This window comes from Rhincodon typus, chromosome 25, assembly GCF_021869965.1.
Source record: "Rhincodon typus isolate 14 chromosome 25, sRhiTyp1.1, whole genome shotgun sequence".
Lineage (NCBI taxonomy): Eukaryota > Metazoa > Chordata > Chondrichthyes > Orectolobiformes > Rhincodontidae > Rhincodon > Rhincodon typus.
In genome coordinates this window covers 2,381,812-2,396,282 of record NC_063356.1, presented here as the reverse complement: position 1 = coordinate 2,396,282, position 14,471 = coordinate 2,381,812, and the positions used below count along the sequence as shown (strand labels likewise).

General features: G+C 44.4%; 1 protein-coding gene across 1 annotated transcript in view; it reads right to left on the bottom strand.

Annotated features, from left to right (window-relative positions):
* sypl2b (synaptophysin-like 2b) overlaps positions 1-14,471 on the bottom strand; it is a 34,975-nt gene that overhangs the window by 1,246 nt on the left and 19,258 nt on the right. The window contains exons 4-6 of the mRNA XM_020512309.2: positions 13,059-13,260; positions 4,379-4,570; positions 1-1,130 (exon numbers count right to left, since the gene is read on the bottom strand). The exon at positions 1-1,130 is cut by the window's left edge and continues 1,246 nt beyond it. Coding sequence (XP_020367898.1) covers positions 1,005-1,130; positions 4,379-4,570; positions 13,059-13,260 — 520 coding nt within the window. The 3' untranslated portion in view covers positions 1-1,004. The remainder of the gene's footprint in view (positions 1,131-4,378; positions 4,571-13,058; positions 13,261-14,471) is intronic.

Genomic DNA, 14,471 nt, shown 5'->3' with positions numbered 1-14,471 from the left:
AGAGACAGAGAGACAGAGAGACAGAGAGACAGAGAGACAGAGAGACACCCAGCTACCCCACTGTACAAGTCTCCCTCCCTTCCCACCAACTCTCAGATCACGCCAATGGATTGTGACAATGTCCACACTGCGAACGGTGGGTGGGTGGGAGGTGGTGCGGGGCAGGGGGTGAAGTTTTGGGAAACTCTGTGAAAGTGACGGTGTCACTCAGCACAGCTTTTCCAGGGTGTGCAATGGGCCACAAAGTCTCTGTGACGTCAGAAAGGCCTCCCTTTCCAGTGTTTACCTGAGCCCCAATCACCCAGAACGTGTAGCCAGTGCCAAAGTATAGAACTGTCCCCTCAATAGCCACATTGTTGTTCTGACCTTAGCACAAGTTAAAGCTGATCACAGGATGCAAGCTCACCGTGGGCACAAAATGAACATAAAAAGCAAATAAGTCAAGTGTGTCAGTGTTGGGTGGGTGGGGGGAGAAAAGAGGAGGAGGCTGCTCAAAATGCAAGTAGATTTGTCAGCATGGAGTTTGTGCTGACTCATGGTCACAGACCAATGGGAACCGCCCTCCCACTTCCACCCCCTGCAGCCACGTAGTGATTTCCACAGGCCCTCCAATCTCCACCCGGCCCTAAGGGGCAGGTTCAATTCGAAGAGCGGCAGATGTGACAATCCAAACATCAGACTGGAATGTGGATTGGAAATGTCCAAATCATTTAGCCCCATCGAGTTAGGCCATTGGAGGGACAGTGTTCTCCCCGACTCTATTCCGGGGCATCGGCAATAGATCAAGATCGACAGGAACAGAAGCCGGGGCGGGTGGGGGGGGGGGGAGGAAAACAATCAAAGGGGGTGGGGGGCGGGGTGGAGGTCACAAACAGTGAGTGTGGAATATCTACAGTAACAGTGGGATTCAAAAAAAAAAGTGTGGCAGAAGGAGAGAGTGGTACAGAAGGTGGAAAGGGGAATGGGTTGGGGGTGGGGGAATAGGGAAGATCAGGCAGATAACTTTAGTGTTCCACATTGGTGCCCTGCTCAGCTACATCCTGTGGGTTGGTGGCTTTGTGCCAAGAGGTTTCCTTAAACGCAAACCAGCTGTTACCAGACCACAAGATGAAGTTCATGAAACCGAATATCTGCAAAGAGAGCAAGAAAATTAACTGGCCATTTTCAAACAAACACTGTGGTCAGTGAAAGCCTCATCTATAACCAGTGCTATCTAGATAAAGCGGATTATTTATTTCAATAGAAGCAGAATTTGCCAGGAAGTTGTCAACCTGTCACAATAAAGGGCGAGTGGCTCATTAAGATTGAATAGCTGCTGGGGTCTGATTCTAGAATGACCTACACATGAATTCATATCTTTTGCAACGTAACAGTGTACGAGTATAGTCTGTACATCATCAAGGGCAGGACCTCCTGCTAGCAGAGATGAAGAACAGGGACGGAGAGAGCTCTCATGAAGGTTCAGGAAACTTGGGGTGTACAGTAGACAGATGATGGATAACATTAAACTTGATTTGTATTTCTATATTGTGTGTGTTAAGAAGGACACAGTTTCAGTTTAGATTAATTCAGAGAGTACCAGGTCATCTGGAAACTTTGTTCATGTGCATTAATGAGAACAAGGTGAATGGTTCAGTGCTTTAGAATAGGGGAAAGAGAGAGAGGAAATAAACTGCACTGTCGCCATACAAAAGGGTGTTCCATGACACTCAGAAGCAGGTTTCTATCTCGATGGAGAGAACCATCTAGAAAGTTAGTGACTGTGCAGGTTTCTTTCAGAAAAAGAAGCAGGTCATTTGGAGCGAAAAAGGCCTATGTCAGCAGGGTGGTTTTGGGGTCACCAACACAGTCAAAGTTTTTTTTGAAAGGTTAGAGAAAAGATCCAAAAACAGAGCTTTTAAAAAGGTGTTAGAGACGAGGATGTCCTATAAGGCTGTTGAATGCATAAGTTTAAGTCACATGTTGATGAATAAGTGAGTTGTGTTAGCAGAGACAGTAGGAACTGCAGATGCTGGAGAATCCGAGACAACAAGGTGCAGAGCTGGATGAACACAGCAGGCCAGTTGGTTTAAGGGTTTCATGAAGGGATATTTAGCTAAAGACAACAGCATCAAATGAAAGCAAAGGTTTTCTGGAAAGAAACCAAGTACATGTGTCCCAAGTGAAGAAGACAAGCAGAAACAAGGTGACTCCTCACTGAGATTTGAATATCTGTAATGTTGTTGTTGAGGGTTAAAAAAACTGTTGATCTTTCTTTATGATATTTGTAATAAGACCCTTTCAACTAGTTCTTGTATACAGCTTTTTTTCCCTATTGTGTACAATAAACTTTGATGTTCTCTTGTTAAAAGTACATCTGCAGCCTCTTGTGAACAGTGACCAATCACTGCAGTAAAAAAATAAATAAATAAAAATAAAACGCGTGGTCTAACGAGCCAGGTTTCACTCTGGGATCTGCCCAGTCCAAAATTACTATCAGCTGGAGTGGAACCAGAGTCCCAGCAGCTCTCAAAAGAAAAAATACAAAACGTTAAAGATAGTTCTGTAGGATGGAGTTTGGAAGCTCAACAGAGGCAAAAAGAAATGCTGGTCCACCACCATCCAGGCTCAGAAAGGTTAAATGTTCCAGGCACAGTTTAAAGCCCAATTACACAGCCTTCTGTTGAGGGAGGAATGGTCATGCAGGAAATTGGGGGTCAGTCTTTACTCAAAGGGAACATCTTCACCTCTGTAGAAGATGCTCAAGGGTTCCAACTCCTGAGACTCGATATGTAACCTGGCCCATCATTCCAGTGCAGTCCTGAGAGAGTACAGCACTGTCAGAGGAAGCAGGCTTTCAATGGGATTTTGAAACTGAGGCTCCATCCACCCTCTCCAGTGAGGATAAAAGACCCAATAGAAACTTTCAAAGATACTCCAGTGCTCTAGCTAAAATTTATCCCTCAAATCAATATTGTCAAATATTTGTTTCATTACATTTTACGGGACTTTGCTCTGAACAAATTGGCTGCCACAGTTTCTACAACTCTGACTAGCCTTAAAGGAAAAAAAAAAGTTCTTCATTCGCTGTAATTCACTTATTGATATCCTGAGGTCACAAGAAGTGTAACCATAAAAGCAAGTTTTTTTTTAAACCTAATTATTTGGAGTGACTAGTTGAGTGAGGCAGTTGGCATTCACTGATGTTAACATTAGCTTATCATGGAATGGCAGCATTGATGGGTCAGATCTAAACAAACACTTACAGAAACAGTTATTAACAGATTGCTCAAAATGCGAGAAAAGCAGAGAGGAGGGTACTTTTAACGGGTGACAGAACTTCCTGGGAAGTGGTGGATGTGGGTACAATTACAATATTTAAAAGACACTTAAACTTCGTTACTCAGAGAGTAGTAAGGGAGTGGAATGCCCTGCCTGCAAAAGTAGTAGACTCGGCAACTTTAAGGGCATTTAAACGGTCATTGGATAAACATATGGATGATAATGGAATAGTTTAGGTTAGATGGGCTTCAGATTGGTTTCACAGGTCAGCGCAACATCGAGGGCCAAAGGGCCTGTACTGCGCTGTTATGTTCTATGTTCTATAAAGTGCATGAATAGGAAAGGTTTGGGGAGATTTGGGCCAGGAGCAGGTAGGTGAGACTAGTTTAGTTTGGGATTATGTTCAGCATGGATTGGTTGAACCAAAGGGTCAGTTTCTGTGCTGTATGACTCTAGAGTTTCAATTTCGTGAAGACAGAGGGCTCCACAAACATATGTTTCACTGACAGAAATCAAAACAAAGATTAATCACCTTTCAGCAAGTCAAGTGATTTACCAGTCCTCGCTGTTTATTTTGGTTTGATGTAATTATTTCACTTGTAAATATCTCTAAAGCATCCAATTTATCTTGAATGTCACATTCCGATTGTGTATAGCATCAGGATAGGCAGAAGAAGGTTGGTTGAAATTAAGCTCATGAAGGTGTAACAAGTGCTCCTGCTTAAGGAACAGTGAATGTGCCCATTGGTACCCTCCTGTTGATGTTGTGTCTGAATGGCAGAAAACAGGTCTGTCCACCCAATCTGACCATTTCGCTGCCAGTACAAACGGGTACCAGATGAAAACTGGATTGTAACAACCAGTTCAGCAGGTTTCAGGGTGCAGAGGTTTAATTGGACAATCTGGGCTGATATTTCAGAGCAGAATTGAAGGAGTGCTGCACTGTCAGATGAGATGTTAAACCTAGGCCCCATGTCTATGCTCTTCAACAACCACAAGTACTTAAAAACAGAGGACCAGCCGGGGCCAGGGGGTAGAAGAGGTTGGTTGTAAAAATATAATTTAGTACCGAGGTCAGACTATTCCAGAGGCCTCAATTCCATAACCCTATACTTACCACTGATGCATTGAGACGTCCCATGGGTGGCACAGCACCTGGTGTACACACAACAGTTTTCCCCTGGCATGCACTGATAGGGTGGATGATAGCAGTTGGTTTTGTTGCGTTCTTAACATCAGACAGACCTTGTGCCCAAGTTGAGGACGAGACCAGCCAGAGGAAAGCAAAAAGTGCAGTCACTACAAAATCCTGACAGAGAAGGAGAAATGTCAGAACAAGGAGCAAATTCCGATCAAATTGAACATGCAGATTCCCCGAGCGTTCCCATTCATCCACTGACCCTCAGCCATATTTGATTAGCAGATATTCAGTTTGACTACGGAGAACACAAATCTTGGATTGGATAAGTAAGGAGAAATGGTTTCCAATGACAGCAAGATTGGTAACCAGGGCGGTACAGACTTAAACAGTAACTGGCAGAAGAGCTACAGTAGAGATTGGTGCATTTTAGAAATCACTGCCCAAAATTAAAAAAGGTCCCCTTGTGTCATACACTGGAGAACTCAGCACAGCACCCGCCTGCCCCTCCACATTATCATGACGAAAAGCAGCGACCCGCTTCCCTTTCCATATCTCAGGAAGTCAGAAGTCACATGACTCGGAAACAGTAAGGACAAGATACTGGAAGCCAGAATCCATAAACATGGAGCTGGACAAACACAACAGGCCAGGCAGCATCAGAAAACCTGGCAAAGGGTTTCAGCCCGAAACGTTGACTTTCCTGTCCCTCGGATGCTGTCTCACTTGCTGTGTTTGTCCAGCTCCGTGTTTATTGACACCAATTATAGTCCGACAGGTTTATTTAAAATCACAAGCTTTTGAAGCGCTGCTCCTTGGTCAGGTGAAGTCACTTTGTACGACTTCTGACTTTGGCCACCCCAGTCCTACACCAGCATCCCCACATCATATCTCAGTAATTCATACATTTCCTAACAATAATGTCCCTCTCCTGCATGTCGAGCCACTTTGTTTTTAAACATCACTGGGCCCTTAACTTTGAGGCTAAGATTCGTCTGTGTCCAATGGTCTCAGGATAGTGAGAAAGTTCTGAACAGAGTTTCTTAAATATAGAGACAACATGGAACACAATGGGGGTGGAGTGCCACCTCACCTCGTGACCAACATGATTTCTTTCAGAAAGTAGTCACCTATTTCTAAATTGTTACAGTTTATGCAACTTGTTCTGTCATTATTTACGTCATTACAATTCTAAAGATTTTAACAGACTAGTCAACTAAAGAAATAAAACTCAACTTCAAGCCTCTTGCAAGCTCCTCATCCAATCCCAGTGATTCTATATTGTACCTATCCACTGCTTCAGTGGTCTTCTGATAGCAATTTAGCCAAAACTGCACCTTATTTTTCAGTTGTTTCAGCGGCGGGAGTCCGGGAGGAAGCGCAAGGGCAGCCTGGGAAGGTAAGCTTTTCGATTATAAGGTAAGTTAATCCTTTAAAAACTTACCTCGTGAATAGGCGGAGCGCACGCTGAGCAGGAGCGGACACGGGACGGCTGAGTAAGTGAGGTAATATATTTGGGCGGTTGCTTTACCCGAAACACTACCGAGGTAGCGTCTCTCACCCATCCTCCTCCTCTAACCAAAACAAAAAGGTTCTGAGTTTTTTTTTCAGAATTCAGAACAGTGGGAATGGATGTTAGGGCAGTTGCATGCTCCTCCTGTAGAAAGTGGGAGGTAAGGGTCACCAACAGTGTCCCCACTGACTTCATCTGTGGGAAGTGCACCCAACTCCAGCTCCTCGGAAACCGCGTTAGGGAACTGGAGCTGGAGCTGGATGAACTTCGGATCATTTGGGAGGCTGAGGGGGTAATTGAGAGGAGTTACAGGGAGGTAGTCACACCGCAGGTACAGGAAAAAGGTAGATGGGTTACAGTCAGGGGACGGAAAGGGAACAGGCAGACAGTGCAGGGATCCCCTGTGGCCGTTCCCCTCAATAACAAGTATACCATTTTGGATACTGTTGGGGGGGACGACTTACCAGGGGTAAGCCATGGGGTACAGGTCTCTGGCACACAGAGTCTGTCCCTGTTGCTCAGAAGGGAAGGGGGGAAGAGGAGGAGAGCATTAGTCATTGGGGACTCCACAGTCAGGGGGACAGATAGGAGATTCTGTGGGAACGAGAGAGACTCGCGGTTGGTGTGTTGCCTCCCAGGTGCCAGGGTCCGTGATGTCTTGGATCGTGTTTTCGGGATCCTTAAGGGGGAGGGGGAGCAGCCCCAAGTCGTGGTCCACATAGGCACCAACGACACAGGTAGGAAAAGGGATGGGGATGTAAGGCAGAAATTCAAGGAGCTCGGGTGGAAGCTTAGAGCTCGAACAAACAGAGTTGTTATCTCTGGTTTGTTACCCGTGCCACGTGCGAGCGAGGCGAGGAATAGGGAGAGAGAGCAGTTGAACACGTGGCTACAGGGATGGTGCAGGAGGGAGGGATTCAGATACCTGGATAATTGGGGCTCATTCTGGGGTAGGTGGGACCTCTACAAATGGGATGGTCTGCACCTGAACCAGAGGGGTACCAATATCCTGGGGGGGAAATTTGCTCATGCTCTTCGGGAGGGTTTAAACTAATTCAGCAGGGGGATGGGAACCTGAATTGTAGCTCCAGTGTACAGGAGGTTGAGAGTAGTGAGGTCATGAACAAGGTTTCAAGGTCACAGGAGTGTACCAGCAGGCAGGAAGGTGGTTTGAAGTGTGTCTACTTCAACGCCAGGAGCATCCGGAATAAGGTGGGTGAACTTGCAGCATGGGTTGGTACCTGGGACTTCAATGTTGTGGCCGTTTCGAAGACGTGGATAGAGCAGGGACAGGAATGGTTGTTGCAGGTTCCGGGGTTTAGATGTTTCAGTAAGATCAGGGAAGGTGGTAAAAGAGGGGGAGTTGTGGCATTGTTAGTCAAGGACAGTATTACGGTGGCAGAAAGGACGTTTGATGAGGACTCGTCTGCTGAGGTAGTATGGGCTGAGGTTAGAAACAGGAAAGGAGAGGTCACCCTGTTGGGAGTTTTCTATAGGCCTCCGAAAAGTTCCAGAGATGTAGAGGAAAGGATTGCAAAGATGATTCTGGATATGAACGAAAGTAACAGGGTAGTTGTTATGGGGGACTTTAACTTTCCAAATATTGACTGGAAACGCTATAGTTCAAGTACTTTAGATGGGTCAGTTTTTGTCCAATGTGTGCAGGAGGGTTTCCTGACACAGTATGTAGATAGGCCAACAAGAGGCGAGGCCACATTGGATTTGGTACTGGGTAATGAACCAGGCCAGGTGTTAGATTTGGAGGTAGGTGAGCACTTTGGTGATAGTGACCACAATTCGGTTACGTTTACTTTAGCGATAGAAAGGGATAGGTATATACCACACGGCAAGAGTTATAGCTGGGGGAAAGGCAATTATGAGGCAATTAGGCAAGATTTAGGATGCATAGGATGGAGAAGGAAACTGCAGGGGCTGGGCACAATTGAAATGTGGAGCTTGTTCAAGGAACAGCTACTGCGTGTCCTTGAGAAGTATGTACCTGTCAGGCAGGGAGGAAGTGGTAGAGCAAGGGAACTGTGGTTTACTAAAGAAGCTGAATCTCTTGTCAAGAGGAAGAAGGAGGCTTATGTAAAGATGAGGCGTGAAGGCTCAGTTAGGGCGCTCGAGTGTTACAAGTTAGCCAGGAAGGACCTAAAGAGAGAGCTAAGAAGAGCCAGGAGGGGACGTGAGAAGTCTTTAGCAGGTAGGATCAAGGAAAACCCGAAAGCTTTCTACAGGTATGTCGGGAATAAAAGAATGACTAGAGTAAGGTTAGGGCCAGTCAAGGACAGTAGTGGGAAGTTGTGCGTGGAGTCCGAAGAGATAGGAGAGGCACTAAATGAATGTTTTTCGTCAGTATTCACACAGGAAAAAGACAATGTTGTCGAGGAGAATACTGAGATACAGTCTATTAGACTAGACGGGATCGAGGTTCATAAGGAGGAGGTGTTAGCAATTCTGGAAAGTGTGAAAATAGATAAGTCCCCTGGGCCGGATGGGATTTATCCTAGGATTCTCTGGGAAGCTAGAGAGGAGACTGCAGAGCCTTTGGCTTTGATCTTTATGTCGTCATTGTGTTCAGGAATAGTGCCAGAAGACTGGACGATAGCAAATGTTGTCCCCTTGTTCAAGAAGGGGAGTAGAGACAACCCTGGTAATTATAGACCAGTGAGCCTTACTTCGGTTGTGGGTAAAGTGTTGGAAAGGATTATAAGAGATAGGATTTATAATCATCTAGAAAGGAATAATTTGATTAGGGATAGTCAACACGGTTTTGTGAAGGGTAGGTCGTGCCTCACAAACCTTATTGAGTTCTTTGAGAAGGTGACCAAACAGGTGGATGAGGGTAAAGCGGTTGATGTGGTGTATTTGGATTTCAGTAAAGCGTTTGATAAGGTTCCCCACGGTAAGCTATTGCAGAAAATACGGAGGCATGGGATTGAGGGTGATTTAGCGGTTTGGATCAGAAATTGGCTAGCTGTAAGAAGACAGAGGGTGGTGGTTGATGGGAAATGTTCATCCTGGAGTTCAGTTACTAGTGGTGTACCTCAAGGATCTGTTTTGGGGCCACTGCTGTTTGTCATTTTTATAAATGACCTGGATGAGGGCGTAGAAGGATGGGTTAGTAAATTTGCGGATGACACCAAAGTTGGTGGAGTTGTGGATAGTGCGGCAGGATGTTGCAGGTTACAGAGGGACATAGATAAGCTGCAGAGCTGGGCTGAGAAGTGGCAAATGGAGTTTAATGCGGAAAAGTGTGAGGTGATTCACTTTGGAAGGAGTAACAGGAATACAGAGTACTGGGCTAACGGTAAGATTCTTGGTAGTGTGAATGAGCAGAGAGATCTCGGTGTCCATGTGCATTGATCCCTGAAGGTTGCCACCCAGGTTGATAGGGTTGTTAAGAAGGCGTACGGTGTGTTAGGTTTTATTGGTCGAGGGATTGAGTTTCGGAGCCATGAGGTCATGTTGCAGCTGTACAAAACTCTGGTGCGGCCGCACTTGGAGTATTGCGTACAGTTCTGGTCACTGCATTATAGGAAGGATGTGGAAACATTGGAAAGGGTGCAGAGGAGATTCACGAGGATGTTGCCTGGTATGGAGGGAAGGTCTTATGAGGAAAGGCCAAGGGACTTGAGGCTGTTTTCGTTAGAGAGAAGAAGGTTAAGAGGTGACTTAATAGAGACATACAAGATGATCAGAGGATTAGATTGGGTGGACAGTGAGAGCCTTTTTCCTCGGATGGTGATGGCTAGCACGAGGGGACACAGCTTTAAATTGAGGGGTGATAGATATAGGACAGATGTCAGAGGTAGGCTCTTTACCCAGACAGTAGTAAGGGCGTGGAATGCCCTGCCTGCAACAGTCGTAGACTCGCCAACTTTAAGGGCATTTAAATGGTCATTGGATAAACATATGGATGATAATGGAATAGTGTAGGTTAGATGGGCTTCAGATTGTTGCGCCGACCTGTGAAACCATCGAGGGCTGAAGGGCCTGTACTGCGCTGAAATGTTCTATGTTCTATTTAAAATTTCAGTTGCAACCCGAGTGAGTTAAACACATTCAGCATTACCTCCTTGCTTCTCTTCTTATCTCTGCCTTATTAAAACCAATACCAAGCATTCCATGCTGACTCATTTTATGTGCTCATCCATTAAAATGCTCCAAGTGTCTAAACAGCACATTCTCTAGTTTCTACTTCACAGTTTCAGTTTACTGGGCTTTTCCCTTCCTTCTTGTTGCATCTGAAATCAACTACTTTACACATCAATGCAGTAAATTATATCTGCCACTGATGAGCCCATCCATGTGGTTTTCCATTTTCTCCAGCTCATTTTCTACAAACCTCATGACAATTTCTCAGCCCCTCTACCCCTAATTCCCTACCCCAAGTACAGAGTCATCAGTAAATGGGAGGAGTGGTGGGGAGAACCAGGATAATTGTGAAACACTGGACCATTCCAGCCCATTTTAAGCCCAGCTCAAACAAAACACAGCGATTAGGTTTTCCATCGTGGGCACAACACAACATGAATGTCAAACAGGGCTGAACGAAACCATGACCAATAGATCAAATCTAAACCCTGCAGACTTATCACATCCAGTCACGAATGGTGGTGAACAATTAAACAATTCGCTGGGAGGAGTCAGCACCATAAATCTCCGCTTCCTCAATGATGGCAGAGCCCAGCACATCAGTGCAAAAATGTAAGACTATCAAGCAGCACCCGTTTAGTAATAAGCCGCTCACTGAATCTGTTTGCATTCCACCAGGGCTACTTGACTCCTGATCCTCATTGTAGGATGATCCAAAAATGGACAAAAAAAGCTGAATTCCAGAGGGGAGGGGAGATCAACAGCCCTTGACATCAACGGAGCATTTCACTGGGTGTGACATCAAGGAGCCCTAGCAAAACGGGAGTCAATGGAGTTTGGAGTCATACCAGGCATAGAGGAAGATAGTTGTGGTTGTTGGAGGTCAGTTATCTCAATCCTGCTACATCTCTAAAGGTGTTCCTCCGTGTACTGTCCTCATGACAGCCAGTTACTTCATCAACAACCTTCCCTCCATTATAAAGGTTCAGAGGTGCAGCTGTTCACCTATGATTGCACAACGTTCAGCAACATTTGTGACTTCAGACACTGAAACAGTCCATGTTCAAATGGGAAACATCCAGTTTAATAAGTGGCAAGTAACATTTTTGCCAGACAAGTGACAGGCAATAAGAGAGAAACAAACCATCATTCATTGGCATTCAATGGAATTAATATCACTGAATTCCCCCACACGGTCAACATTATCAGGTTCACCATTGACCAGGAAATTAACTGGACTAGCCACATAAATACTGTGGCTACAAAAGCAGGCCAGAGGCTGGGAATCCTGCAGCAAGTAACTCACCTCCTGATTCCCTAAAACCTGTCCATCATCTACAAAGGCACAAGTCAGGAGTGTGATGGAGTACTCCACTTGCCTGGATGGGTGTAGCTCCAACAACACTCCAGAAGCTTGACACCAGTTTAAAGCAGTCTACTTGTTTGATGCCACATCCACAAGCATCCACTCCCTCCACTGTCAATGGTTAGTACCAGCAGTGTGTACTATCTACAAGGTGCACTGCAGAAATTCACCAAAGATCCTCAGACAGCACCTTCCAAACTCACAGCCACTTCCATCTCAAAGGACAAGGGCAGCAGGTACATGGGAACACCACCACCTTCAAGTTCCCCTCCGAGCCACTCACCATCCTGACTTGGAAATATATCATTGTTCCGTCAGTGTCACTGGGTCAAAATCCTGGAATTCCCTCCCTAAGGGCATTGTGGGTCTACCTACAGCACATGGACTGCAGTGATTCAAGGCGGCAGCTCACCCCCACCTTCTCAAGGCAGCTAGGGACAGGCATTAAATGCTGGGCCAAGTGAGTAACACTCACACCCCAGGTATGACTTTTTAAAAATCTGATCAATGATCAGAAGGAGAGTTTTTTTGTATTGAGAAAACAGATTGATAAAACAGTGGTGCAATTGCAGAGACTCTGGTTTAACAAACTCTCATACTAACCAGGTTAGATAAAATTGTGCAAAACCAGAAAGCACGTGATCTTCCCACTAGTCTGTGTCTCAGCAACAGTGATATGGTGATAAAACAGGTCAAGTATGAGCTGTCTGAGCACTGTTTCCAAAAGCTGTATTGGTCCATTTGATACAATTAAAAATCTACAGATAGAGTTCTAATTCCTACAACCATTCATCCCCAGACATTTCAATTTTCTAACAGGTATTCAGCCCTGGTTTAGCATTTATCCAATGATGAGGCTTCTAGCAATGCAAAAAAAAAAGAAAGCTCTTTCCCAAAACGTCCAGGGCCACTAAATTAAAACAAGGCAAATGATCCAAATAGAAAAGGGAAATATGACACGGGAACATGTTCCTGGGCTGCTGAGGCTGGATGGATAGACCTCAAGGTCCATTTGTAGGCCAGGAGCTACAGTTTGGTGTTTCTGACGTCAATTAGTCTCTTAACAAATTAAAGGATCAATAATATTCAATATTTTAAGCACAACTCTTAAAACATTACTGACAACAAAACTTTATGGGTTTATCCCAAGAATTCTACTTAACCCTTTTTGAATGATTAATAGTTTTAGAGGCTTTTCTTCTCTGCAAATATTCAACCCATACAAGAATCTAATGGAATAATTCCTCATTAATAAATTTTGGCAGGTTGTTTATCTGTCAATTCCCCTTCAAACTCTTCTCCACCTGCTACAAGTTATTACTATTTTATCAATTGAAAGTTCTAATTATAGTCTGTGCCATTCCGTACCAATTCCTCACTGCTAAATTAATTTTTCTTCATTTACGCCTGTGGTCTTTAATCCATGGATTCAGCTTTTTGCAGCCAAGACCAATGGAATGTTTTTGAATTGACTAAGCTAACCATTGTTTTCAGGTAAGTTTTAATTCATTAATTCCAGCCAAACTGATTCATAATTCTTTAATGCTCAGAAGCTATAGGTTTCTGTTTTTACAATACAAGGAGAAATTAGCAGCAACGTAACATTTGCAAACTTTGGGACAGCCTGATTAACCACCTCCTTACACTGGTTCACATAGACAGCATCAAGTCAAGGCACTTACAGCTATTGGCAGATACTTGTTCTGCTGATAGAGACTCTGATATCCCACATAGATGACCAGAGCGGCTGTACAGTATAGGAACGTAAACACTCCAATTGTAACAAAGAATTCTGGTGGTGAGGAAAAATCTCCAAGGAGATTGAGGGTCTCATAATTAGTATCATTCTTGCAGGTCAGTGCTTTGTAAGTAATCTGGTTTAACCTAGAAGACAAGACCACAGTGATGTTAGAACAGTGAGGCTAGCATCAGAACCGACTGACTCTCCCTATCGAGAAAAACAAACAAGTTAAGGCTCTTTCCTCTATAGAGAGTGAGGGGAGACCTAATAAATATCATGAAAATGATGAAAACATTTGACGGGGTGAACGAGATGTTTCTGTTCAAAAGGAGACCAAAACTCAGGGCCAGAAATGGAAGAGAGTCACCAAAATACTCAATAAACTATTGTTGGGGCACAGAGTTGTGCGGACATGTAAGACAATGCCACAGGGAGTAGTTTACGGTGAAAATGTAAGGGAAAGTTGGATTAACATCAGGGAAAAGGGAATAGAATGATATGTTGGAAAAAGAGAGTTGATGGTTACCCAGGTGGAGCCAAATGGCCTGTTTCCATGAGTCAATTTTGTGTCATTCAAGGTAAAATGCAGATCTGGTGAACAGATAACAGTACCTACCGCCCTGGTCCTTGCAGGTAAAGTCACCATAGTCCTACCGAACCAGAGGGCTGGTCTCTCATTAGAGAACGAGAGCGAGACAACGGTTCATGGTTTAACTTGAGGGTTATCACACCTCTGGTGAGGGGAGAGGTTGAGAAGGAGTGTCCTTCATGGTAATGGAGGACTCAGCCATTAATGGAACTGAACCCATTGCTGTCAGCAGCATAGAGTCATACAGCACGGAAACTGACCCTTCGGTCCAACTCGTCCATGCCGACCAGATACCCTAAACTGAACTAGTCCCATTTACTTGCATTTGGCTTATATCTGTCTAAACTTCTCCTATTCATGCGCCTGTCCTGGAGGTCTAATTCAAAGTTGGAAGATGATACAAATATGATAATGGAGATGACAACTGCAAAAATGTCTAATTTTATGATTCACATGTTTTGTTGTACAGGGCCTTAATTCTTTAAGTGTAATTAATGGAAGTACTTTGTATAAGAAGCTGGTAAACAGTCCTGAAGTGAATGCAATCCAAATGTGGCATATGTTTATTTAGTAAGGTCAGAATTGGAAACAGGAAAACAAACAGTACATTGTCCCCTTAGTTTTGTAACGGAGAGTCCGTGAGACTGATAAAATCCCTGTTAGAGAAATAAATTATTCATTTAACTTTCCCAGATCGAAAGAGAAAAAAATGGAAAGCAACTAGTAAAACAAGGAAAGATCTGAAAGTATCCATATACTTTTAAA